We start from the raw sequence: 25,426 nt of genomic DNA on the forward strand, positions 1-25,426 counted from the left end.
AACGGTCGATCCCAACAGAGCCGTGATGCAACTATTGGCTGTCTGCTTTGTAGGTAGAGTTCATTAAGTATATAGACCATCCTGGGATAGTAACTGATGAAACAAACGGGCAAAAGAATGAAAAGATGAAGACTCTTTTTTTTTTTTTTGAACCAAGTTGGATGTGATTATGGACTGACTAGAAAGTTGCTAATGTACACGATGAAGAAAGGCAGCACTCTCAGATACCGGGACCAAAGAGGAAGCAATGCTGATCACATGTACCTATATAACATGACGTCTTGCAACAGTTATGTAATAAAAAAGTCTATATGAACAACAAGCAGGTAGGAATAAGACCAAGGATCTTCAGCCCTTCCATGTAGTGTTTGTGGCGGTGTGGCCTTGTGTGACAATCATAATATATAGTCCGATGGTTCCGCCTCCAATCTTCGCTGATGATATGTATCCAATAGGCAGGACAAGAGAGAACAATCCGACAAGCTGTGCTGTGGAGAATGCGGCAAAGGCTGACTCACTTTGCCTCGGATCGACTCGTTTGAGGCTCGATCTCAGCTGATCGACATGGAGGCGAATTAAACCACTAGGCAGGTTCCTTCTAAGGCAGGGGATCTCACTTATACAGTATCCCATGCTTGACAGAATATATATTGGTTTGACTGTGGATCAACACAGTTTGCCTGGTATGCTCGTTCTTTTTCTCTCTTTTGCTTCAGGAGATACTGGTTTTCTACTTTATGTTTTCCCTCACAGTTGGCGCATCTCTTCTTACTGTGCTATGGGTGGCCGTGCTCTAGAGCTGTACACCAAAACTATATACTTTGCCTTTGCGCAATAGTCATGTATAGTGTATACATATCCCTGACAATTATAACGTCGATCAATGGAAGCCTAACAGGGAAAGAGTCTTTTCAATATTCAGTCAGACTGGGGCTGTTCCATCGAGCTGGAGTGAGGAATTAGGCCTCCAGGATACGCGGGCAGCCCATTCGATGCTTTTTTTTTGAATAGATATTCATGGGAAATCTAACCGTCTGGCATAGTTCGGTCGATATCAAGCTATAAATAGGGCAAAGAGTTCCTTCCTCATTCTTGCTCTCTTCTTTTCATCTTCAACTTCCAGGACACGGCACATACACACACACACTTCAATAACTTACATCTCAACTACTTTGCACGCCATGCGTTTTTCTCTTCTCATTGCCAGTTTCCTTCCTTCTCTCATTTCTGCCCAATGTAGCCCGGGCAACCCTAACAACTGGCCTGACTGCGACACCATTTCCGTACCCTGTGATGCAGGCTGTTACTGCCCTGGCAATACGTGTTCTGACTTCCCCAATGGCATGGTGGTTGTTTGTAACTATAAAGTAGGAGAAAGGATATCCCCCCTCCCTGATTTTATGATTGCCTGTCCTTATCTACTTGAAACCTCCCCTCCCCGCCCTGCTTTTTCTGTGTATACACAGGAGAAGGCAACCAGGGGAGAAGAGGAAGGTAATAAGGGCTCGGCTGTATTATCTCTGGACCTACGTGCTGACAATCCATACCACTTATTTCCAGGATGGTGGGACATTTTCCTGCTGTGCCGAGCCTGGCGGTACCAGCGAAGTGTGTCCGCCGTAAGTGGGAACTTTTTTTCCCCCTCCTTCATACCATGGAATACTTATGATGGGCCACTATGATCTATTTATCGGGCAGCGTTGACGATAGGATTAACAGAAACTACTAAAAATTGCTAATCACACCCTTTTGGGGCACTGCTTGGGTGGATTGGATTGTGGACAATGAGAGGGTTATGTCTTCTTCATTAAGTCGAATACGAATATAACTGGTATTTTCGGTCGGAAAAAAGTACTACTTTAGTATATAAATCTGTACGTATGTATGTACTGTACATGAGACTGAAAAGAGGCTGGGTGCGTTTAAAGAAATTGTGCGAAAGTTAGATCTTAAAATTATATAGACAAAGCTACTCTCTATCTTTTGGCTAATTATACGGAAGATGGGAGTCAGACTACTATAGGCGGATAATAATAAAGTCCATCTTTATCCCCTTAGAAAGTACGGAGTAGCTAAGGTAAATAAAAAAGAAAAGCAAAAACAAAACGTCTATTGAATTCCAAATAGTCGGGCCTTTGGGATGCTATTAGGTAATTTAGATTTCATAGACCCATAGATACGTATAGTAAAAGGTGGTGTGATTTGTTGGTTCAGCAGTTATATCTGACTTTGGCTTGGATGGTTGGTTCTTCTGATGGCGCCAGAGTTCCTCTATATAAAAGTTGATGCTTCTTATATTGAGCCCTATACTGCTCTAGCTTAATGTCCTTCTTCTCTTCTTTATTTAGGGCCTCTTCGATTTTCGGACTTAGCTCATCAATGGTCTTATTGAAAGAGATAATGTCTCTACACTCCTCAAATTCAAGTTCTGCGTTAGTGGAAAGTTGTTCTCCAGAGCTGCAGATTTCTATAAATACCTATTCCTTAGTAGATTTTAATATGCCCATCTTAATGGTTAATGCCAGGATGCACATAGTACGTTGTATGAGTATTAGGGTTGACATGTGCCACAAACTCGATCCTGGCCATTAGTGAATAGTGTTTATCTGTCCATTATTAGTATATAGCTAGAGTATATTATTGAGATATTTACCTACTTCTATTAGGGCCTATTACTAACAAGTATAAGTAGCAATATTCTTAGTATAGCTACTATAATAGCTAAGGTTCATAAACTAAGAGCTGGAGACAGGAGGCAAGACCGACAGGATTCATAAAACATGATAAAATTAATGAGAAGTCACGATTGTAGATCATATAGATAGAGAAACTGTGACATCTCATATTGGACAGTATGGACTGTGGGTGTCAATTGCCTCATGCTGTTTATATGCTTTAGTCCATGTTGCCCCATGACAGACTCTTGGGGTGGATTATATTATCCTTACTTTCATCTCGAGCTTCTAGCTGTAGTTTCGAGCTGGATGCCATGATCTGGGTGTTGACTAAGTCCAAGATCCTGACTCAGAATGGCCTTGCATGTGCATATAAAAGCTAGAAAAGACATGGTAAACAAGTCCAGTCCTAATCTTTGTGTACTCATATGATTGGCAAATACCACACAGTATGCAGAGAAGAAAGTATGCACTGTTTGATAGCTATATCCTGCCACAAATTCTGGAAGTTTCAGCGGTTACTGCCCTATCGCTCTGGTCACCTGCCCATCCATCTGGACAGTCACTCACTTCACATCGAAGACTAGACTGGTGTCTCACTTCTTCTTCTCTACACCGCTTTCACTGGCATTTTTCTCTGCCATCTTCACCTTCACGCCTATTTTCATTGTCATCATCATCACCGTCATCACCGTCCATCTGATAAAATGTGAAGACACGTCGATAGCTGCATCTTCAACTGTATCTCTATCTCCATCCCATCTTGTCTTTCCATCCTCTCGTTCTCTCTTCATATCATATCATATCCCATCCACACACGCAACAGGCCATAAGGGTCGAACAACAACCATGGCCCAGTTTTCATCTCAGACCATCAACTTCACTGACGATTTATCCGATTCCAGTGACACTGACAGTCTCATTCGCTTTGAAGTCAAGATTCACAGCCTGACTGCAAAGGTCTTTCTCAACTGCGATATCGAAGACCTCGTCCCGGACGAATATGCTGAACTTGCAGCGAAGTCTCGTAAGTTGATGACTCTGACTCTAGTGCAGCAAGACAGACAGACAGACAGACAGAACGAGAAAACAGTTGGTCTGACTGGGGTTTATATACAGCCGTAACAGAACGAAACGCATGGATTTTCCGCGGATCACAGCAGGACGGCCGGAAGGTCGATCTGGAGAAATGGTCGCCGACCGATCATCGTTACAGAAACGTCTTCCTCGAGCTAAGCGATGCTCCGGACTTCAACAAGGGCTTGTTCGAGGGCGGCAGCACCTTCGACCCTACCGCTGTCATGAAATACCCCATCGCGCAGGCAGAGGCCCTTAAGGAGTTTCTTAGCGAGATCCTCATCATGATGGACTGCAAATGGGCGACAAACCGTGGCAAAGGGTTTTTCCATCTGACGTGAGTTGCCATCTTTCTCAGTCGTGATTATGAATTATCTCCTCCCACATTTATTGCCTCCCGAGTCATTTCCTTGATGCTGACATTCTTGTCCAATCTCAACAGACCAAAGCTCATGTGTTGGAGCCCGGAGTATTTCACTGGCTATCCTATACGGCATTCTGATGGACCTGCTGCAGTGGGATGCATTTCGCTTGACTACTTCCCACCGGTGCATCGGGGAAGGCCAATGATTCCGCTGACAGTGGTATGTACTGTACTTTTCTCTTGACCTGCAGGATTGCTTGCGTCTGGAATACGTTTCATCCATGCTGGCACTTCTCTTTGTCTCACACAGCTAATTCAGTTTCATAGACGATGGAATCAGAGAGTCTCGAATCCGCCGTCGCCGGCAAAATCAAACTGATGCTCGCTGAGCTCTACATGCATCTTCACCGCTCCTGTCCCTACGGAGACAAGCTTCCGCACCAGGAGACCTATCTATTCGGGATGCACGGTTCGCGCCTCCATATCTTCAGAGCCTGGTTCCCAGGACCCAAATGCTCCGCCATCTGGTGTCGAAAGGAGGAGCTACCCGTCCGTCGCAAAATTTTGCCCGTGCCGCCGCCCACAACAAACGATGCAGCTGAGATCAAGACCTACGATGAAGCCGTCAAGAAGGCGATGGACGAGTATCTCTCGGAGCTAGGCGGAGAGCCGGACATGCGCACGTTCCGCGTTGTCGCCAGTCGCGAGTTCGATCTGTGGAAGAAAGGAGATTTCAAGGAGGCGGTAAAAACGGTCGTGGCTATCTTCTCTTATTTCATGAGTGGGCGGGCGCAGATGGGCACTTTGACGGAGGCGTTTCGCCCGGATTCTTATTACTATGACGAAGTAGAAGCAGAAGCAGAAGAACGAGGAGAAGGAGAGGAAGGGTCTGGCAACGACTCTGATGAGGAGGAGAGGAGGAAACAGGAACACACGAGAGAGACGGTCCAAAGAGAGAACGGGAACGGGAGCGAGAACGAGTCCTATCGCAGAACCGCTCAGCCAGAAGCCACCACCATCCTGCAGGCGGTGCCAGCAAACACCAGACATCACCACCCATACCATCCTCTCCAAAGCAACCCAGCCGAATTCCGCAACAGCGGTAGTACCACTACTCCGAACGACGACAGCATCAACCACTACCTCGAAAGCCGCTGGCTAGCAGACCTTTTCGAGGAAGGCGAAAACTACCACAATCACAACGGGAGAGACGACGACGAGGAGGAGGAGATGATGGACGGTAGTGGTGGTGGTGGTAGCGACGACGATGAGTACGCGACACCAAAACGCTGGAGAATCCATTTCTAACGCGTTGTACATACATAGCTGTATCAGCTGCTTGGGCCTGAGGTTGGCGACTAGTCAGTGGTTGTTAGCGCATACTAGGACGTTGTATCGCGTGCTTTGGGGATGAATGAATTGAAATGAAACGAAACCAAACGAAACGAAACTGGTGAGCGAGATGATGGCATTCTTGCTTGCTTGGAGATAGAAATAAATGTGTGAGATCATGAGAGGCTTGGTTTCATGTGCTTTGTGCTTACGGGATGTCACTGCTGATTAGATGATGTGAGTAAAAAAAAAATCTTTGAAGTCATAATTTATTATGCACTTCTGGGGGTTAACTGGTAAGAAGAATACCCCCTTCATAGAAGTTCACAATGTAACATGAGCTTACAGGAGGGTATCCATGAGTAGATCTGAAGATTTGATATCGTGTGCTTATAGGAGGACGCTGGTAAGTAGACGACACCTTTTATGGGAAATTCATAACATACGCTTACAGGAGGTCGGACGGGAATTAGGAAGCATCTGAAATTGTAATCCTAACAGAAGCTTATGGGAAGACACATTATATATTTTAATGGATATCCAAATGATTTGAGGATAACTGTGAGTAGAGACATCATTCATGAGGGGAGAGCGAAGAGTAGAGAATCGACCGTAACTATTAGTACACACAGAGGCGGCTGTTCTCCTTACTGCCGTGGAAAGGAAACAATGGAATCTAATCAAACCTGACTGAACCAAGCTGGCCTCAACTATAATCGATCCATCAAAGCAAAGGGGTATATTTTAAACTATTGGATCCAGGCTCATTCCCTCCGCCGTCTCTCCGCCTCAAACTCCGTGAATCCCTCCGGCCCCAAACCGTCTTGACCTCCGGTACGGAAATACTCACACACCACGCCAATTGCGTAACAGGTTGCTGCCGTTGCAAAGCCCGTCAACAGAATCCGGCGAGCGGTTTTCCCGAAGGAAGACTTCTCATGAGAAATGCTCCCCATCTCTGTGTTGACTTCAGGAGTTGGCGGTGGTGGATAGGGAGACGAGTTCGGTGGACCTCCGGTGTAGACGGTTTCCTGTCTGTGAACCACCCCTGGTGATGACGAGGGAGACGTTCTCACAGGCTGCTCTGGTTGTGTAATGTGTTGATCTCTGTCAACTTTATTGGGTATTCCTTGCTGCTCTTGTAATCTGCTCTCCGCCGAGTTGATCTTCGCTGCTGCAAACACGTCCTTATCCTGCTCAGTGGGCTCCACCGAGCCTGCAGTCATCGACGATGTCCCTGGTTCCCGCACCTTCTTGAATACAAGGATGTCACCACCACCAGACACAATTTCATAGCCATCAGCCTGCATCTTTGCAAAGTGCGGAAGAAATTTCGCCGGGCTGTTCAACCGAGACAAAACTTCAGCCGGATGAAGAGTCCGTTCTGCCGAGTAAACAGAAGATGTAGTTTCTGCAATGACGACCTGGAGGGTAGAAGAATCGTAAGCAAGCACTCGATAGGTAGCAGGTAAGGTAGGTGATGTGTTCAACGGGGAATTCCCATCCGTCTGTGGTGAACTAGACTTTGGTGCACGCTTGGAAATCTCGAGCTGCTCGCAAGTTTCCATCAGTTCCTTTGTAACCTCACGCGCGGTTTCAGTGAATTTCCTTGCGGATTGAAGCGTCTCATGTAAGCGGGCATCCACAGTCTGCAGTCGTGGGGTTATAGAATTTTGACTTTCGTCAATTACGAGAGAATTCGATGGAGTGATCTTTTCAGTCGGACCTCCCTGACGATGTTGAGGAGTGATTTCACCGTATGAAGACTCGTAGATATCTCTGATTTCTCGAGATAAGTCATCAGGCACGGCGGATTTATCTGATTGAGGTAATTCATTGTCACTGCTAACAGATGTTGTCTGCTGGAGAGAAACCGAGTCATTATCTGGTCGAGCTTTTAATGCAAGCTCAGACTCAGAGCCCCTGGCCTCAACAGCTGAACTCTGCTCGACAGGCTGTGTAGCAGATGTCTCTATATGTAAGGTCGGTGTTGTACTACTCCGCACCTCGTCGGCCTGGCTCTCAGGCACCTGCAAACTTTCATGTTTCTTTGCATTCGCACGGATTTCTTCAACGTTAAGATCACTTTCGGGGTCCTTATATGAGTTAAAATCGCGCTCCAGAGCCTCTAGCTTTAACTTCTTCTTCTCAGCAATTTCCTGCTGAGTCTTATCCGCGGAATATGAAGCACGGATATCGCTAGCGCGCAGAAGGTCGACATCGTCGTCCTTGATCTCCTTGAAATTGTGTACTCCTTGCCGCATTTCCGAAGAAGTTGCGGTTTTGTTTTTAATAGTGCTGGAAGATGGCTCAATATCTGCTTGCACGGAGGCTTCTGCACCTTGGCCCACAGCAGATGAGGGAGAAGAGTCGATGTCTTTCTCTGGTCCAGCCAGGTATAAAACATCCGGCTTCTGTTTCTCCTGATTCAGTCCTTCCGTGTCTGGAATGCCGTTTTTAACTGGGTCGAATTGATCTTTTTCTGCTTTATTCGCAGAATCATCCTCCTGTTTCAACTTCTCAGATCCTTCATTTGTGTCCGTTCCGTAGCCAAATTGCGCACGGTACGACTTGAATGTCTTCACGGGAATATCAACAGCGCCGTCATCCTTCGGGATAGCATCTTTCGCGACTTCGGGGGTTTGTGACTTTTTAGGTACCATTCTACCGCTGACAGGGTCGAACTCAAGTATGGTGTCGGTTGTTGCCTTGGTAGTATTCTCATGCACTGCAGTCGATGCAGTCGACGCAGTCGACTCCTGATATTCCGAAGATTCTATGACCTTGTCGCCCTTGGTAGTCTCTGGAGACGCGGTCTCCTTCCCCTTTGAAGGATTGGTATCAAGCTCCTGTGCTTTCTTCGGAGCTTCATGATAACCAAGAAAGGAGCGACACAACGATGTCCAGTCCGTGGAACGCTTGTCACGATATCCGAGCCACTCATTGCTCTTTCCAAACAGGAAGTTATAAGGATCAGCTTCTATTTCCTTCTTCAATTGCTCAAACTCTCTGTCAAAGCGAGCCCTTTCCGCTTCCCTCCAGTTTTGTTCGCCTAAGTCTTCCTTTCCGCTGGTATCTCTTCTAGATTGCCCATCTTGGCGAGTGTTATGATCTGGACCATAAGATTGGAACCGTCGCCAACCCCAACCCCATCCCCACCATGGGTGCACATGGGATAGTTTCTGGCTCAATTTCTGGCTCAGCTCTGCCTGTTGACGCAGTAACCTCGCTTGTTTCAATATGTAGCGCCGCTCAAGCTTCTCGAGGCGCTGCCAAAATCGGTCAGGGTCCCTCCAGTCCTGACGACCCCATCCCCAGAGAGTTCGGCGGTGCTGGACCTGCGTGATCGAGTATACTGAAATCGCAGATGATGACGAGATGATGGAGGAAGATAGGACAAGCGGACGATCCAGGCGAGCCAGGGTCAGACGGCCCGTGGCTTTTGACTTCGATGCCAATGCCGAGAGGCCCATACCGCCGTCTCGGTTGGCGCCGGCGTAGGAACTCGGTCTCGAGCGGACGAGATTTCGAATTCTCGGGTAAGCTGTAGTCTCGAAGGAGTGTCTGCGTTCCGTAAAGGGTTCAAGACGATGAAATATCGTGCATATTGCCGATTGACGAGCTATCGGTGGATGCCTGGATGATTCACGAGCGGCACCCGATAAAGCGCGCAGTCCGACTTGTCACGATAAGCAAGTTATAGCTCCCACACCACGTCGTAGGTAGCCTTCGAAAGAATAGAAGCCTTTGTAGAATCAATCTAGAGGTTGAGGAAGGAAATGAGATGCTCAAAGCTCACTTTCTGCTGGGAAATTCGCCATTGGAGCTGTCTAGGAAGCTGGAGCTCGGGTGGGGTTCCTGCTGCGCCGATGACATAAGCTCCCAAGCTCCTCTCCGCCAAGAATGGTTCTCCACAACAGTGACAGTGTATATGGAGTACACACTGCATTGAACAATCAACTATCGACATATGCCAGTAATCCCTGGCAATGGGCTCGTACCTCGACGCGGTGCTGCGGCCCAGTAGTCCATATATCATTTTTTTATTTATATGGATGAAGCCAAGATGAGTTCCTTGTAATCGATTTGCCTCCCCCTAGATTTGACTATTGCCTCCCCTGATGCCTATTAGTATGAGGTAAGCAATAAAGTCATTAAATAATGAATGATTCTACCTGTCTGATTTACCTACAACAAGAATCTACGATAAAGTTATTGACCATGATCATGTGAGCTAGTTCAAAACTACTGTTTGCGAATACCACTTGGTCTTATTACCCTTACCGAGGCGAGATAGTTATGGGAGGTATATGATATCTTTTTGTTTCGAAAGTCTTGAGCCCTTATATTTGAATCACAATGAGGTAAGCCTATGATAGTGGCATCCATCTAGGCATAGGATGATCAGGGGAGAGAGGAATAAGGCAGAATGGATCTATCCCTCTTTCGTCCCTTTTGTTGTGCTGAACCTATAAGCTTTTAAGATCTCTCAACCAAAATATGAGAAGGAGGAGCGACGAGAGGGTACGAGTGTTAGTAGTAGTTCTACTCTTTAAGGGTGATTCCTTTTCTAAAGAGAAGGCTGATATTTTCACCCTAGGACTCGGCTGGCTATACTGTTCTGTATCTATCATAGAGGGGCTCCTATGTCTCCCCTTGTTAAAATATTCAAAAACAACCTTTGGCCGACATATATGCCAGTAATAACAGGAGGAGTGAAAACGATGTATGTACATCTAATGCTGGTATTATGCTGGCTTGCATATATACCATTCCTAATGTTGATCGTTGAGCTTGTTACCCTTCACAGCGTCAGGAGCGAGACCGCCTGTCCAATTCTGTCATCGCTGAAGTCCTCATCAAACGTGAAATGGTTCCTCCAAAACCGTACACCTTCGATACCCTCCTCCCTGCAGAGAATGCCTCGGTCCTCGGCCATTTCGAGCTCTTCGGCAGCGACTCCCACGCTCCAACCAAAGCGCTGAGCTGCCTCCTGGGCCGTCACACCTCTACCATAAACCCTCCAGTTCCAGGGAACTGGTTCGGTCGGAGGCTGCTGTCGAAGCTCCTCCATCCAGGCCTCGAGCTGCCGGATCGTCTTCTCATCGCTCCAGTCATACGGCTGGACAACTAGAAGACCGCTCTTGAAACGACGAAGACGGACCGGCAACTTGAGCTTTTCCCACAGCTGCGCCGCCTTCTGGAAATCAGACGGGCTAACAAGTTCAACTCCATTGCGAGCACGATTAAAAACTGCCCACAGATCAATGAGGCTCATGATACCACCCTCCTTGCGAAGGATCCCCTTGCTTTCGTCGGTCAGATATTCCGCAAGATTCCGAGAAAGTTCAGACAGGTAAAGATTATCGGCTCCTGAGCCCAGCATGTCCTTCGTAGTCACCATCCCCAGGGCGGCCGCCGACTGAGACAGCACGGCGTTCGCCTCTGAGGAGTCCTCATGAGTAGCTAGACCAGATTCGGAGGCCAGGGTTTCCGCCAGAGCGACGACTTCCTTCGCAGAAGCCATCAGGGCCTCCAGATCTTCGAAGGCGTTACCAATCACAAGTTCATTGTTTTTTCGGGCCTCAAGTCCCCGTTGCTCGAGTCCTGCAATTCCAACCGCCGATGGTCGAGGCGTCGACTGGGCGGAACCACGTGGGACAGGGGACGCGGATGGTGCACGCCCTGGGGATTGGGAGGGTTGCGGGATCGGAGGAGCATTCTGAAGAAGCCATTTTCTCTGGATCAAAGCGCCTTTTAATCTTTCGTGGAAGATCTTTTCACCGCCGCCACGGAACGAGAGCTTGATACTCTCATTTATTTCAGTGTTGCTTATACTTGACTGAGCGAACAGAGGAGCTGGCGACTCTGAACGATCCCCACTGGTAACATTCCTATCCATAGGACCTAAGGACACAAGAGAGGCTCCGCACATCTCACACTCCAAGAGAGACGGGTGATTAATAAATGTGCATCTAGGACAAGCCAACGATGACTCTGCAGTGTGTGAAGCCGACTCCGTCGCATTTGTCTGCAACCGGTCTCGCTCATTTGGGTTCAAAGGTGCTGGAGACCCACGATTCGTTGCAGCGGCGATAGCTGCCTTCAGTAAAGTCGTCAACGGCGGTTTAATCCCGCACGCTAGACAGGGTGGTAACGGTGTCGAGGCCGTAGCCGTTGCCGGATCAAAGTTGGATGGAACCGGGTTAGAGAACGAGCAGATAGAACAGACCCAGGTCGCATTCACTGGCTTTGGAGCTGGCGACGCGCCACGTGAAACCAACGGGCCACTTTGTAGGGCTGCTGAGGATGGTTGCGCAGGCGAAGAGCCGCTGACTTGTGGCTGTCCTAGACCACGCTTCTGTGGCTTGGGATATATTGTGATCTTGGGAGAAGACTTGAGAAAGCCTGCCTGGGAACAGTCAGTTGGTAAACGATGTCGGTATGTCGCAAAAGACGCCGTACTTGGTATTCCACACGATCAACATCCTTGAGATCGATTGAGACGGAGTACTTCCGGGGCTCATCGGCGGCGACATAGCAGATTCGGTGGGACGTCAGATAGGCGTGGCCATTCTGATAGTTGGGAATCTTGAATTTTCTGGCCATGCAAAAGCCCAACTGTCAGCTACATCCCAAAATGGGCTGTAGAAAAATAAGAACTTTAGTAGCATGGGGTGTCCCATGTACAAAACACTGCTTACCCTTCATACAAGCCCACTGCATCCTGAACGAAAAGTAGTGTCTCATCCGGAAGGAGTGACGGACGGAGTGCAGTTGTCAAATCCAGCGGCTTGAATAACATCTAGCCCGTATTTATAGAGAATATGGAGAGCATCTGTATCATCTTGGGCGCAGACAGCACTCTAGCCCTGTATCTGAGTTGGAAACCAGGTGTTATCAAGCACTATCGACCGCATCATCTCTTGGTGGAGTAACAATCGCCTATAGCGTAATGCCAAGAACCGGAGTCCTGCCACTTTTCTAAGGCAACAACATACCTAAAACCAGAAAGGGCTCACTAAGCGAGTGCTAGCCAACTCTCCTGACCTCCAAGTGAGGTGGCCCTTCTTCCCATCTAATACTCCCACCACCAGAGAGGCATCCATCTCACGACTTCTTTCCTAGTGGCTCTTCGTTTGTGTGAATATTTGGCTATTCCATGTTAACCTATCGTTACTACCTTTCTGCAGAGAGCCTCCCTATATATTTGTCGAGAGTGCAAACCAAGTGCCTTCGATTGTCCCTCTTGGACTTACTGTAGATCCCATATTTGCACCTGTGCTTTGCGTGCTCGAACCTGTGCACTGCATGTTTCTTTTCTTTTTTTTTTCTGTTTGCTTTAGATCCTACTAAAAAGAAAAATGAGTTCTACCATTCCACCATGGCGCGCTTCATCAGCGACTGCCACGACCACGTCCAACCATACCGGGACTGGTAAGTGTCTTCTTCTCTTTGAGGTCGCTAGTAAGCGTGAAGTGAGTGTTGACTGACTCGGCCAGTGTCTCCTGCATATATTCCTGTGCAAGCTCGTCGTAGTTTTGCTCCCCACGAGTCCAACACGTCGAACCCATCTCAAAATTCTTCCAATTCTACTTCTTCAAATTCTACAGCTCCCTCTTCATCAACAACCCAGCAACCTACAGAGCGAAAGCGTGTCGAATGGCCCATGCCTGTTCGGATGTATGTGCAGCGCAGTTTTGTACCAGAATATCAGATCCCGGGTATTAGCAGGCAGGAGATGGAGGCAAAATTGAAACAGGTCATCACAGAGGCAGCCGAGAATAATAGACTTGAAACCACCGATTGGGATTCGCTTCCTTTGCCTCAAGTTATGATCCAGAACGAGCGCAACAAGATCTTGACAACTCCTGTAGGGTCTTCACCATGGAGTGATGCATCCAGTGTTGCCGCTCTGAAATCCAACCTTGCAAGTGAGGAACGCTCAAAAAAGAGAAAGTCAACCGAGTATTCGCAAGAAGAGACGGGCGACTCTCCGCCGTGGCGGAAGACTAATAACCAGCGCAATCACTTGGAAGATCGAGTCACTTATTCCCCCACTGACAAGCGACAACGCATAGAGGTCAACAGCAGCAAATTATCAAGTAAGTCTAAAGCCAGCCTGGAGTCCCGGAAGAAGCGCTTCGAGACTCCGCGTGGTTATCAAGATGCCTACCGATCCGAGTCCCCAACCCCCAGCGCGACACAGGGACCTATTGTTGGGCGGTGCCAGGCCCTGGAAAAGAATTATTTCCGCTTGACTTCTGCCCCCAACCCTGATACTGTCCGCCCACTTCATGTTCTCGAGAGAACATTGGATCTGTTGAAGAAGAAATGGCGGAAGGAGAACAATTATGGCTACATCTGTGATCAGTTCAAGTCATTGCGGCAGGATTTGACCGTGCAACATATCCGGAATGAATTTACGGTGAATGTGTATGAGATCCATGCCCGGATTGCCCTGGAGAAAGGAGATCTCGGTGAGTATAATCAGTGTCAGACGCAGCTGCGGGCGTTGTATGCGCAGAACTTGGGCGGGCATCCGATGGAATTCAAGGCGTATCGTATTCTCTATTTCATTTACACGCGCAACCAGACGGCCATCAACGACGCGTTGGCAGATCTAACCCCCGCAGATAAATCGGACCCAGCTGTGAAGCATGCGCTTGAGGTTCGCTCGGCTCTTGCGCTGGGCAATTATCATCGCTTCTTCCAGCTGTATCTCGATACCCCGAACATGGGAGCGTATCTCATGGATATGTTTGTTGATCGAGAACGACTGGCCGCACTGGCCTGCATCTGTAAAGCGTACGTTTCCCAGACTCTTTTTCTCGTGTCGTTTGAGCTAACCAACGTGCAGATACAAACCTGACGTAAAAATCCGCTTCATCACCGAAGAGCTTGGCTTTGAATCCGACGAACAGAGCGCACGCTTTATCTTAGACTATGCACCCGAAGAATTGCTCGAGGAGAAGGATGGGAGCGTGAGGCTCCTGACCGGCAAAGCAGGCCAGATCTTCGAACGGGCCAGAGCCGAAGCCTTTAAGATTGTCGACATCAAAGGACAGATCTGAATTCTCTCTCCGATCTACGGGTTTACCTAGCCTTTTCTCATTCTCGCATGCATCTTGCCCAGCCAGTTTCACGCGAAATGGTTTTCCGTCTATATTTCGCGGGAGTGGGTTCCCCGTTTCCATCTGCTCTCCATCATCATTTCTCTTTTCACGCCAACATACCCTGTTCGTCTATTTTTGTTTTTTTTTTTCTCTACTTTCTTCATTTTGACTCGTAGAATCTCACGGCTCTGGGAGTGCATTAGGCGTCGGATTTTGTGGTGGTATATGGCTTCTATGGCGCATGGTTCTGATATTGATATCCTGGGGTGGTTCTGAAATGCACTGGGTTTTTCCCTTTGTATCTCACTACATTTCCGACCGCAGGTTTGCTCGGAGGAGTCTGGCGGTGACAGGTCCAAGACTCGAAGTAGTCATAGGGGTCGACATCTAGCCAGCATACATCCTCCAATGACATTGATTGACCTTTCAGATTTGACTCTGTTTTCTTTTGTAATGCCCGGGAAGACGGGAGTTCTTCCGCTCACGTAATAATGGCGAGTCGACGCTGTCCGATCGGTGCAGGACGCGTCGTCGGATTCCGTCGGGTGGTGGCCAAGGACTGTCTGTCTGTCGATCAAAAAGTCGTGCGATCTCCACGTGGCGTCAGGCATGTAGCCTGGTTTGCCGGTTTCAGAGTTGACAAGTCCACTTCAAATCCACTTTTTCTTTCTTATGCTTGCTTAAGCAGTTCTGCAGAACCTGAAACCTCGCACGGATCACTGGAATTCCCACTTTTCCTACGTAAGTAGGCTATTCCATTCGTGGGTAGAGACTATTAGGAGAGCCTGCATGGATGCAGGTGGTGGCGCATCATTTTTTTTTCTTCAGGTGATTTGACTAAGTACTTGAGACTTCCGGATCGGAGTACGGAGTACGGAGTACTGTACTCGAAGGGGATCAAATCTAAGCTTAACCTAGGTACGGTACCTAGTTTGCCACATAACTAAGGAAAATGAGGCTGCCAAGGTAGTTTAGGTAGCTTAATGATGAATGGATATGACAGGTACTGCAGTACTGAGTAGTTGTTCTGTGGCCCAGCATCCATCCAATGAATCCACTTCCCAGCCACAGTGACACCTAAGCTATGGAGTACTATACTGTAAAACATAGCTTGCAGATCCCAGCATCACCTTGTCTCATCCAGTGTAACCTGTTCCTAGGCAAAACGAATTGAGGCTGCCAGGCTGCATCTGAGTCTTACGTACGTGCTGTCTGTTCTTCAAGACAAGTGAGTGAGTGAGCTGTGGCAGTGCCTGTGCCTGTGCCTGTGTCTGTATCTGGAGATTCATGCGTGACGCAGGCACCTACCTACTCCGTAGACAGTTTACTAATGGGCTGGGCTGCAAGGTCCCATGCTGTGCAGGCCAGCAGCTGTGTTTATGCGCATGAAGATGGCCAATCGTATTCTGAGTGGCAGGGTTTATTTCTTTTTTTTCTTTTTCACATTCCAGTCGCCCTGTGCAACCCATGCAGACAAAGAAAGGTAATTGATGTGATTGCTAAGCTGATGGAGACTACTGGATATGACTTTTTCCGCACTGGCAGATCTGTTATTGAATCTCATCGTCCTATTTCCAGATTTTCCTTTAGAGCTGTTGAATGATTAATCACAGTGCATGCAATTGTTATTGTTGTCCTGTGTGCGCGTCACAATACAGGAGCTTATTATCTAAGACACGGACCCTTTATTGCCCAGGTGGTTGACATGGCAAACTTAATCGGGTTGGGCGTCTTCTAGAAAAAACTTAATTAATGAAGGAGGTGTCTGTTGCCTGAGATGCTCCAGGAATCGCGAACTCAGGCTGCTGGACTCGAATTAGTCGATATGCCTCATAATTAGGACCGTGCAACAATTCCATTCGTGAGGGTGTACAGTATAGTACAGCGCATAACAACCATGCGTGCAATTCCAAATTACGAAACAGTGTACGGAGTACTCCTGGCTATTTCTGTGCTGCGAACAGATGCCTCCAAACCTAATCGAGTCAATGAATCTCACGGTTGTAATCGTGTCACGGGCACCTGCCAAGGCGACAGGCCTGTCCTCCTAGGCTGTCAGCATCTCCCACCCACGGTATCCGCCTTCTTAGCAGCACTTTAGGTATCACCTACCAAAGGTACGTTGTGGGGGCTATCTCGATCCCATTTGCTATCCTCTGATTCCTCTCTTCTCCGCGTATATTCATATTGTGTGGTTGAGCTAGTTAAAACTTACCACCCCGCGGGCCCATTTCCCATCTTCATCCTCCGACCCACGATGCGTCCTTCTAGTACGTTCGTCCGGCCTTATCGATAAAAACTTAGCGGCATTTTTTCACCATCGCGCCGATTGCCGTTGCAGCTGTTTGGCTGCTGCCCAACAGGGCGCCATCGATCAATCGCCCTCCATAATCCATTGCTCTTTAGCGCCCTCCAAGTGGACCAACTACGCAGCAGGGCTGGAGCTGATCTCATTTGCTCACGGCGGTCGCATCCTCACGAACCGCTGCAGGCATAAGAAGAATATTAGTTCAGTCGAGCAGTGAGTCTGAGCTGAGTCTGAGTCGGTGGCCTTTCCTCTGTGCCACCATCGGGGAAGCGGCCACTGTCCGATCCCTTCGACCTGGCCAGCAGCCATTATTATTGCTGTTATTATCCTCTGCTCATTCTGCCCTGTAGAACGGAATCAAGCCAGTCTTCATGCCAGTCTTTTGTAGGACTCGCCCCCGCCCAGCCAGTCCGAGGGAACGAACGCCGCCTTCGAGCACTCCCTTCCTTGACCCGACGGCGGCACCTCTTATTGCATTGGAGATCAAGCGATAGATCGATCGATTGAGCAATTTAGGTATTCTCGAGGATACTTGGCCATTCTGTGGGAATAATATCTCCAACTACCAGTCTGCCACCTTCTTCCCTCCCATCAACCTTAATACCGCCCGCACTGTCTGGACTCGTTTCCCTGGGCCGTTGGACTCCACGCTGCCTGTGGGTTACGCTTACCCACAGCGTTCTAATTACAGCATCCCGTCCACTCTCTTGGGGTCGTCGTCGCCGCGCCACAGCCACAGGCAGCGACTTTTTCGCTCCAGCAACCAGCGAGACAGCAGGTAGGTACCCTGGGACGCTTGGAACCGTCCCGGTCATCGCCTGATTCGACCTCGATTCCTGTCCAGTGACGGCTGTCCAGTCCGTTCATTGTCCCTGGCTGCTCACGGATCATCCTCAGGGGGGCCACAGTTCCTCGTCAGTCGTACCTTGTGTGTGGCAGCGGCCCCAATTTTTTTTCCCCTTTATTTTTATAAAATATCTTCCCTCGTTGCTCTCCTTTTGTGCAATTCCTCCATTTATTTAATATTCCCCTCTGCCAGTTCGAGCCTCGGCGCGATCGGGTTTAGGCGTGCTAGCCTTGCCGTGCACAATGAAGGTATGCGTGGGTTGAGCCCCTTCCCCTCTCCCCTCTCCCCTCTCCTCTCCCTTGCGCTCCTGTCCGCGCCCCTCCACCGCGCAAGCATAATCAGCAAACCTCGCTAACCACCGACCCGCGAAAAAAAATTAAAGGCCATCCGGCGGTCTCTCAAGGGGGACAGGGACTCCAAACCCCATCACCACCACGTCTCCATCACCCCCAAGTCGGCCATTGCCATCCTCCCCCCGAAAAAGGTGAGTTTCTTCGTTTACTATTTATTTTTTTTTTTAAAAAAACAATTATTCTCGCAAGGGCGGCTCGTTTGACAATTCCCGCTCGACGCGCTGGCAGGTCATCAAAGCACTGTATGACTACGAACCCGAGCCCGGCAACACACAGGAATTGGCATTCAGCAAGGGTGATTTCTTTCACGTCATCAGTAGAGAGGACGATCCCGACTGGTACGAAGCCTGCAACCCGCTCATTCCCAGCGCCAGAGGCCTCGTCCCCGTGTCGTTCTTCGAGGTGATCGGGAAGACAGAAAGGCACAGCGGCGGATCGAGCGACGGGCCCAGGCAGGAACTGCACGACTCAGGATTCTCGGAGCGAAGTGGCCGCGAACGACGGGACTCGACCAACACGACCTATCAAGGGCCGCGCTCCAGGATGTCCTCCGTCAGCAAAGGCGCGACTGCCATGGTGTATGGCGTCGTGCAGTATGACTTCCACGCCGAACGACCCGACGAGTTGGAAGCCAAAGCGGGGGAGGCGATCATCGTGATCGCCATCTCGAACCCGGAGTGGTTTGTGGCCAAACCGATCGGTCGCCTAGGCGGTCCGGGTCTGATCCCCGTTTCCTTCATCGAGATCAGGGACATGACGACGGGTCTGGCTGTTGCAGATCCTCTTGAGGCGGTCAAGAGAGCGGGAGTGCCCCGCGTGGAGGAGTGGAAGAAGATGACCGCAGAATACAAGAACAGCAGCATTTCACTGGGCAAGCTGGATTCCACTGGGCCAGGGGTGCAGTCCGTCACGAATAGCATGCAGAAGATGTCGATTCATAGCAACGGAGGCGCACACGGCGACGACCATGTGAGTGGCCAAAGATAGCTCTCTACCGACGGAAACTTACTGAATTGCAGGGATACAATCAACGAACTTCGGGCAAGCCCAGCGGATACCCTCATCAGCCAGTATACAGTCAACAGCAGCAGCAACAACAACAACAGGCCCCGCCGCCACAGCAGAATAAACCCCAGCTCCTGGCCCCTGTATCGGCCTCCATTCCTCGATACTGTTTCGACAACGACAAGTACTGGTACATCATCGAGGCGAAGATGGAGGATGGCAGTTGCTGGGAATTGTCGAGATATTATCACGATTTCTACGACTTTCAGATCGCCTTGTTGACCCAGTTCGAGGAAGAAGCTGGTAATAAGGGAAAACCGCGGACGCTGCCGTACATGCCTGGTCCGGTCACTCACGTCACGGATGCAATCTCGAATGGACGACGCCAGAATCTCGACGACTACATCAAGAAGCTGCTCGCGATGCCCCCACACATCTCGCGCTGCCAGCTGGTCCGCGAACTATTTGCGCCTCGTCCTGGCGATTTCGAGATCGATCCTAATGCGGTGGGGGATCCCTACCGTTTGTCTGGTGAGTCGCAGCAGTCGTCTGGTCACGACGCGTCGCGCGACTCGCGTCAGTCCTCTCAAGGACATATGAGTACGTCGGGCGCCGGATATGCGGCCCCAGCGGGTGCTGCAGCTGCAGGTCCTACAAACCGAGCGTCCCATCAGTCCCATCAGTCTCATCAATCCCATCACTCTCATCAGTCCTATCAGTCCCATCGCGCACAACCGTCCCTGTCGCAAAACAGCAATGCCTCGCAATCGCGAGCGGAACAGCAACCGCCTATGAACCGACAGCCCAGCTCGCTGACTCAGGTCTCCACCTCCAGCGCGGGGGCGATGAAAGTGAAGGTACACTTCCAGGACGACCTCATTGCCCTTCGCGTGCCGAACGACATCAGTTTCCAACAGCTGCAGGACAAGCTGAGGGAGCGGCTCAAGATCAATGAGGAGATGGTTGTGCAATACCGGGACGAACAGAGCAGTGGCTTCGTGGATATGCTCAGTGACAATGATCTGGACTTGGCGCTGCAGCGGAACTCGAAGTTGATACTGCGCGTGAGTCTTGCAGGATGACACACACAGTCTCTCTCTTTTTTTTCCTTTGTCTTTTTTCCTTTGTCCTCTTTCCTTTGTCTTTTGTCTTTTTTTTTATTCTTCTACTTGCATTATTCCGTGGGTGTTAAAGGCGTGGTGGTATTGTTTTTCACATGATATCTACGATGCTGATTTTCTCGGGTTATGGACGATGATACGATTCTCTTCTTTTCATTCTTCGAGTCTGGACCAGTCACTATATTCTGTTGTTTCTTTTGTCGATTTTCCTGTTCTTGTTTTTTACATCATACCCGGGCCTGGCGCGTCTGCTGAGCCGAATCTTCTTTGTGCTTTGTCTGCAGCGATATCCTATCCTCTAACGGTGTTTAGCAGCGGTCGCATCTAGGCGGATGTGGCTCCTATGTACAGCTAGCTGTGTGCAATTTAGTTGATTTGATATCCCCGTATTCATCAGTTGATATGCTGGTTTACTGATTATCAGGTTGAACTTGACCAGCTTACAGTGGTCTCCAGCTAGCTACCTAGGTATGTACGGTACGACAATGTTGGGTGGATCCTCTTCTATCTAGTACTTGCCTACCTACCTAACGGCCAAATTGCCTCTCCGAGCAACCCGAGAGTGAATAAAGCACGGTGGTACAGCTTGACATCCTCAGCTGTTGGAAAGCTCACCGAAGGTCGCTGAAGTTGACAGTACATACATACATACATACATACATGTATTCTAACAAATTCAGGACCTATCTATGGCTGTATGTTTTTCTATGTAATTATTTTCGAGAAATCTATCTAAAATGAAATGCCAGTTTTGCGGGAAAACCGGCCGGTGGCAGAAGCTTTTGACCTCCGTAGATTGCACCGCCAAAAGACGGAGTAACAACGTCATTCTGAGTCTAACACTGTACGTAATGGCGCTCAACCCCTTCCTTTTAAAGAAAGCTTCGGATCCCGCATTTACTTTTGAATTACCAGTAATATATATAATAAGAAAATAGTTATTACATTATAATGAAGCAAAGAGAGAAGAAGCCGCACAACAAGCCGAACTGAACCGACTGAAGCGAGCGATAATAATATAGTCTGTTTCCGCTATTATCAGTCAAGCCAAGTTTTATTCTAGTGTCCTATTGTCTTGTCAGTCTGGTTGCTTCTGCGCTGTTGTCGATTACCTTCTATCGATTGATTGATCGATCGATCGACTGGCATTCCATCAATCAACCAATTCACCGACCCAACGGAGACTACAGCCGACCAGGCACCATATAATTGATTGCCTACATTTATTTATCAACATCAATTAACCATGTGCTTGACAGCTCATTGCGCGAAATGCCGTGAGTACTGCACATACCTACATACCCATGGATATATATAACCAGCGTCCCTCCCTCTGACTGAAACCAACTCCCTCCCTCCCTACCTACCTAACAAACACCAAATCTAACCATCTATCTATCTGACTTATCTATCTGAAAACAGATAAAGTCTCCTGGTGGGGCTGCGGCACCCACATCCCCAGCGTCATGGACAAGGTGCCCGAAACCCAGCGATGCTACTGCACGCCGCAGATCGAGATCAATGGGAAGAAATATCCTCCGGGGGCGAGCAAGGCGGTTTAGATTGAGTACCTATCTACCTATCTACCTAGGTAGGTAGGCGGGTGGCTGGTGGAAGGGAGGCGGTGTTGTGGGTGGGTAGGTAGTGCTGAGATTTGCTGAGTCGGTGGAGGAAGAGGGATGACTGGGCTGGGCTGGGCTGGGCTGGGCTGAGGCAAGATGAGATGAGATGAGATGAGCTGAGCAGAGGCTGTTTAGAGGAGAATTTACTTACTTACTTACCTACTTAATTTCTTACTTCCATGGACGTGCAGATAAAATTAAAAATAAAAAAAAAATTGCAGGTGAAGGTATATTTACATTCTTGGGTAGTTGGTGTACTAGTTAGTACCTATCAGCCAGATTCTTGGAGATAAGACTCCCTTCTTCCCTCCCTGTTCATGTATTGTACTGTACATGCATGCATGTGACATGGACATATATACAGAGCTGTTGCTGTTGCTAGGACATACTACCCTGGCTGATTTATTATTTATTTATTATTTCTTATTTCTTTCTTATTTATTCTTATTTATTCTTATTTATTCTTAGTTATTATTAGTAAGGTGAAGTAAACGAGAGTAAAGAAATAAATCGACCTTTCCATGATTTCTGCCTGTATATAGAAAGAAAGCCTTCTCTTCCTCTTGCTGCTGCTCCTACTTCTGCTCTGCAAATAGCATAGCATATATGAAGAAAAAAATAATGTTAGTAGTAATTTAAAGCTCTATAGGACCAGAGAGAAAAAAAAAAACAATGCCATAGGGCATATGGTTGTAATTAAATAATTAATAAACTCTTGGGGTGAGTGGAGAGAGGTTCCATTCCTGTCTATCTGTCAGGCCCAGTCTGACCTGACCTGAGTATCTATCGATCTATCTATCCATATATACACATATATATGGGCTTCGGGCAAGCACAGACCAGAGAAATCCCAGTTAATAATTAATAGGCAGGAAGAATCAACCTACCCACACAACAGTTCCATATGCAAAGAGTTCCCGTTCCGTCCATTCCTTTCATGCGGGATGCAGTAAATAGTAAGAAAAGAGAAGAAAAGAAAAAGAAGGTGGTGTTGGCGCACCTGATACCTAGTTCAGATTCACCACGAAGTTGGTGTCATGGCACTTCTTTTTGGCCGAGTCTAACAGGTGGGATATTTCAAAATGTGAACAACTTACTCAAACGAAGAATTTTTATCTTCTCCTCTCTCTCCGGAGAGTCTATCGACAGAGATCGTTTCACGACTTCCGTAGAACAAGTGCCATCCATCCCAACAGTCGATACACAGCAATGATGGCGATCAGGATACCCACCCACTCCCCTGTCCGGCCTGGGGTATAGCCATATTCTTTGAGGACACCCGTACCGCGGATCTGGCATTGGGATACTAAGTCGGTCTGATACATGCATTGGCAGCCACGACTGCAGGAAAAGATTCGGTTGGAGAATTCGTTGACCATCATGCCTTGGAATACGTATGCCTGTTGTGCGCGGTCAGACGGGCCAAATAAAAAAAAAGGTGAGAGGTGCTGGAGATATCTGCTATGTACTGTTCCGACTAACCTGATAATCAATGTAATGAAAAACATATTTCCAAAACGGATTCAGAATCGTCGGCGACACGAGGAACCCGCCCACGCTCATCCACAGCCCATTCGCAAAAGCGACGAGAGCGAGAGCAACGACGAAATTCGGAAAGATGGACGAGACAAACACGACTAGGGATTCGGCCGCCACGAGATCGAGGAACAGCCACATGACCCAGGTGAAGAATGCGGAGGCGCTGGAGCGGAAGCCTGAGAGCTAGTAGGCGACGAGGGAGAAGAGGATGGATATGAGGACTGTGTCGTAAGTCAGTATGTCAAGTAAGTGGATGACTTGCTGGAGGCAGTGAGTAAGTAGATGATTTGCTGGAGGGCATACATAGGTAAGGTAACCTGATGAGGAAATTGGACAGGATGAATGGCGTCGCTCCGTAGAGTCCGTTTGCGCGCTCCTTGATGAACGCCGCCCTGTCTTCGAGGTAGGCTGGTACATATGCGACAGCCATGAACGACATGAATGCTGAGCCGAAGAACTGGTTGAACGTGAGTCAGCCGACGTCAGGTCAGGTGTGTAACTCGCATACATACAATGGCGTTGATTAATGGGCTGGATATATTCCTGCGACGTGTGCAGACGCAACCAGACTGTTCCCATCAGGATCGCGAGGCCTGTATGCAGACTCGTTAATTCGACTCTTTATATGTATACCTGCAGCGGACTGACCAAGATACATGACGATCCGGATCCCGTAGGCGACGACATCGCGGTTGCTTTTGATGAACGACCGATGCAGGAGGGCCAGGATGACCTGAAGCCAGCCTGGACGGGCGACATCAGTCGACAGCTTTTTGCAGTCGCTGTCATGCGACTCAGCTAGACGAGCGAGCTGAGCGTCCAGAGCAATGGCCTCGCTTGAGCTGGCCCAGCACGACTGGATCTTCGCCAGCTGCGTCTGCGCTGCCTCTTTATTACTCCTGGCGAAATCTGCGCTGACGAGGTCGAGGATGAATTCTGCCGGATTCGTATACCGCGGCATCGGATACCCAATCCTTCCAAAGTAGTCGCTGACATTGGTCGTCGGGCCAAAGTAGCAGCTCCTCCCGTTGGACAGAAGCAGCAGCTTGTCGAACAGCTCGAATGTTGTGGTTGAGGGTTGATGGATACTGGCGATGACGATGAGCTGTGCCAGTTAGAATATAAGCCAGGAGTCCAACCATAACCCTAACCTGATCGTAACCTGTCTCATGGTGCAGGGCAAGCACTCACATTGTTCCTCTTAGCAAGCTTCTTCACATAAGAAATGACTTCAAAGCTGGCCTTCGAGTCTAATCCACTCGTGGGCTCGTCCAGGAAGAGGATCTTCGGGCAGGTGATGAGCTGGCTGGCCACGCTGAGTCGGCGTTTCTGGCCGCCACTGATTCCTTTCCGGATGGGGGTGCCGACGAGAGTCCTTGCCTGGGCGTGGATTCCGAAGGACTGAAGGAGCATGCGGACGCGGTGTGCTTGTTCGGACTTTGAGACGGATCTGTGGAGGTCAGTCAGCTTGCTCTATAGCTATATATAGGTTTGTAGGTTTGTACCTAGGCAACGACAGCTCTGCAGCAAACCGCAACGTCTCCTCAACAGTCAGAGACCCAACAAGGGCATCTTCCTGTTCGACATAAGAGGTTATAAGCCTGAAGGATTCATTATCAACGTGCATACCGTTGACGAACGTTGACCCAGCGACTTTGGCATTCGACGCCGGAATCCGCCGCACGAGCACATTCAACAGCGTCGTCTTGCCGCAGCCTGACGGACCCATTAGGGCCATCAGTTCGCCTGTAGACAGTTAGGCGGGACCAGCAGATATTGTACATGTACATATTTATGTGTATGTACCCACCCTGCTCGACATAGCCGTTGATATTGCAGATGAGATCTCGCATCTGCTTGGTCTGGCGGTCTCTCACCGTCACAGTCAGTTCTTTCCATGCGAAGCTGTGCACGGTGTTGTTCATCAGGAACGCCTGTTCGCTCTTGTTTCGCTCGAGATCGAGGTCGAGGTCGAGATTGGTCAAGGGGATGTTTGTGTTGGCCTCCATTGTGGAAAAGTAAAGTCACGAAGAAGATTCCTTTTTTGTTTTTTTTTTGGGGGGGGGG

General features: G+C 48.8%; 6 protein-coding genes across 6 annotated transcripts; 3 read left to right on the plus strand and 3 right to left on the minus strand.

The window, feature by feature from the left end:
• Positions 1-4,446: 4,446 nt before the first annotated feature.
• On the plus strand, positions 4,447-5,530 carry VTN77DRAFT_694 (uncharacterized protein; the record flags this gene model as incomplete). The annotated part of the gene is made up of 2 exons (XM_069423273.1): positions 4,447-5,387; positions 5,443-5,530. The coding sequence occupies 2 exons, from the start codon at positions 4,447-4,449 to the stop codon at positions 5,528-5,530; spliced, it is 1,029 nt and encodes a 342-aa protein (XP_069273319.1).
• Positions 5,531-6,212: 682 nt separating this feature from the next.
• VTN77DRAFT_695 (uncharacterized protein) lies at positions 6,213-8,921 on the minus strand (the record flags this gene model as incomplete). Its single annotated transcript, XM_069423284.1, has 1 exon — positions 6,213-8,921. One exon carries the CDS (start codon positions 8,919-8,921, stop codon positions 6,213-6,215), a length of 2,709 nt encoding a protein of 902 aa, XP_069273320.1.
• Positions 8,922-10,252: 1,331 nt separating this feature from the next.
• On the minus strand, positions 10,253-12,253 carry VTN77DRAFT_696 (uncharacterized protein; the record flags this gene model as incomplete). The annotated part of the gene is made up of 3 exons (XM_069423295.1): positions 10,253-11,860; positions 11,914-12,049; positions 12,153-12,253. 3 exons carry the CDS (start codon positions 12,251-12,253, stop codon positions 10,253-10,255), a joined length of 1,845 nt encoding a protein of 614 aa, XP_069273321.1.
• A 559-nt stretch (positions 12,254-12,812) lies between these two features.
• Positions 12,813-14,522, plus strand: VTN77DRAFT_697 (uncharacterized protein; the record flags this gene model as incomplete). The annotated part of the gene is made up of 3 exons (XM_069423306.1): positions 12,813-12,885; positions 12,951-14,256; positions 14,309-14,522. The coding sequence occupies 3 exons, from the start codon at positions 12,813-12,815 to the stop codon at positions 14,520-14,522; spliced, it is 1,593 nt and encodes a 530-aa protein (XP_069273322.1).
• A 3,439-nt stretch (positions 14,523-17,961) lies between these two features.
• Positions 17,962-20,159, plus strand: VTN77DRAFT_698 (uncharacterized protein; the record flags this gene model as incomplete). Its single annotated transcript, XM_069423317.1, has 4 exons — positions 17,962-17,967; positions 18,102-18,203; positions 18,301-19,041; positions 19,092-20,159. The coding sequence occupies 4 exons, from the start codon at positions 17,962-17,964 to the stop codon at positions 20,157-20,159; spliced, it is 1,917 nt and encodes a 638-aa protein (XP_069273323.1).
• Positions 20,160-22,977: 2,818 nt separating this feature from the next.
• On the minus strand, positions 22,978-25,368 carry VTN77DRAFT_699 (uncharacterized protein; the record flags this gene model as incomplete). The annotated part of the gene is made up of 8 exons (XM_069423328.1): positions 22,978-23,220; positions 23,303-23,535; positions 23,663-23,803; positions 23,872-23,952; positions 24,008-24,464; positions 24,551-24,809; positions 24,865-25,105; positions 25,170-25,368. 8 exons carry the CDS (start codon positions 25,366-25,368, stop codon positions 22,978-22,980), a joined length of 1,854 nt encoding a protein of 617 aa, XP_069273324.1.
• Positions 25,369-25,426: the final 58 nt, after the last annotated feature.

This window comes from Rasamsonia byssochlamydoides (assembly GCF_041956645.1).
Source record: "Rasamsonia byssochlamydoides strain NRRL 3658 unplaced genomic scaffold VTN77scaffold_106, whole genome shotgun sequence".
Taxonomy (NCBI): Eukaryota; Fungi; Ascomycota; class Eurotiomycetes; order Eurotiales; family Trichocomaceae; genus Rasamsonia; species Rasamsonia byssochlamydoides.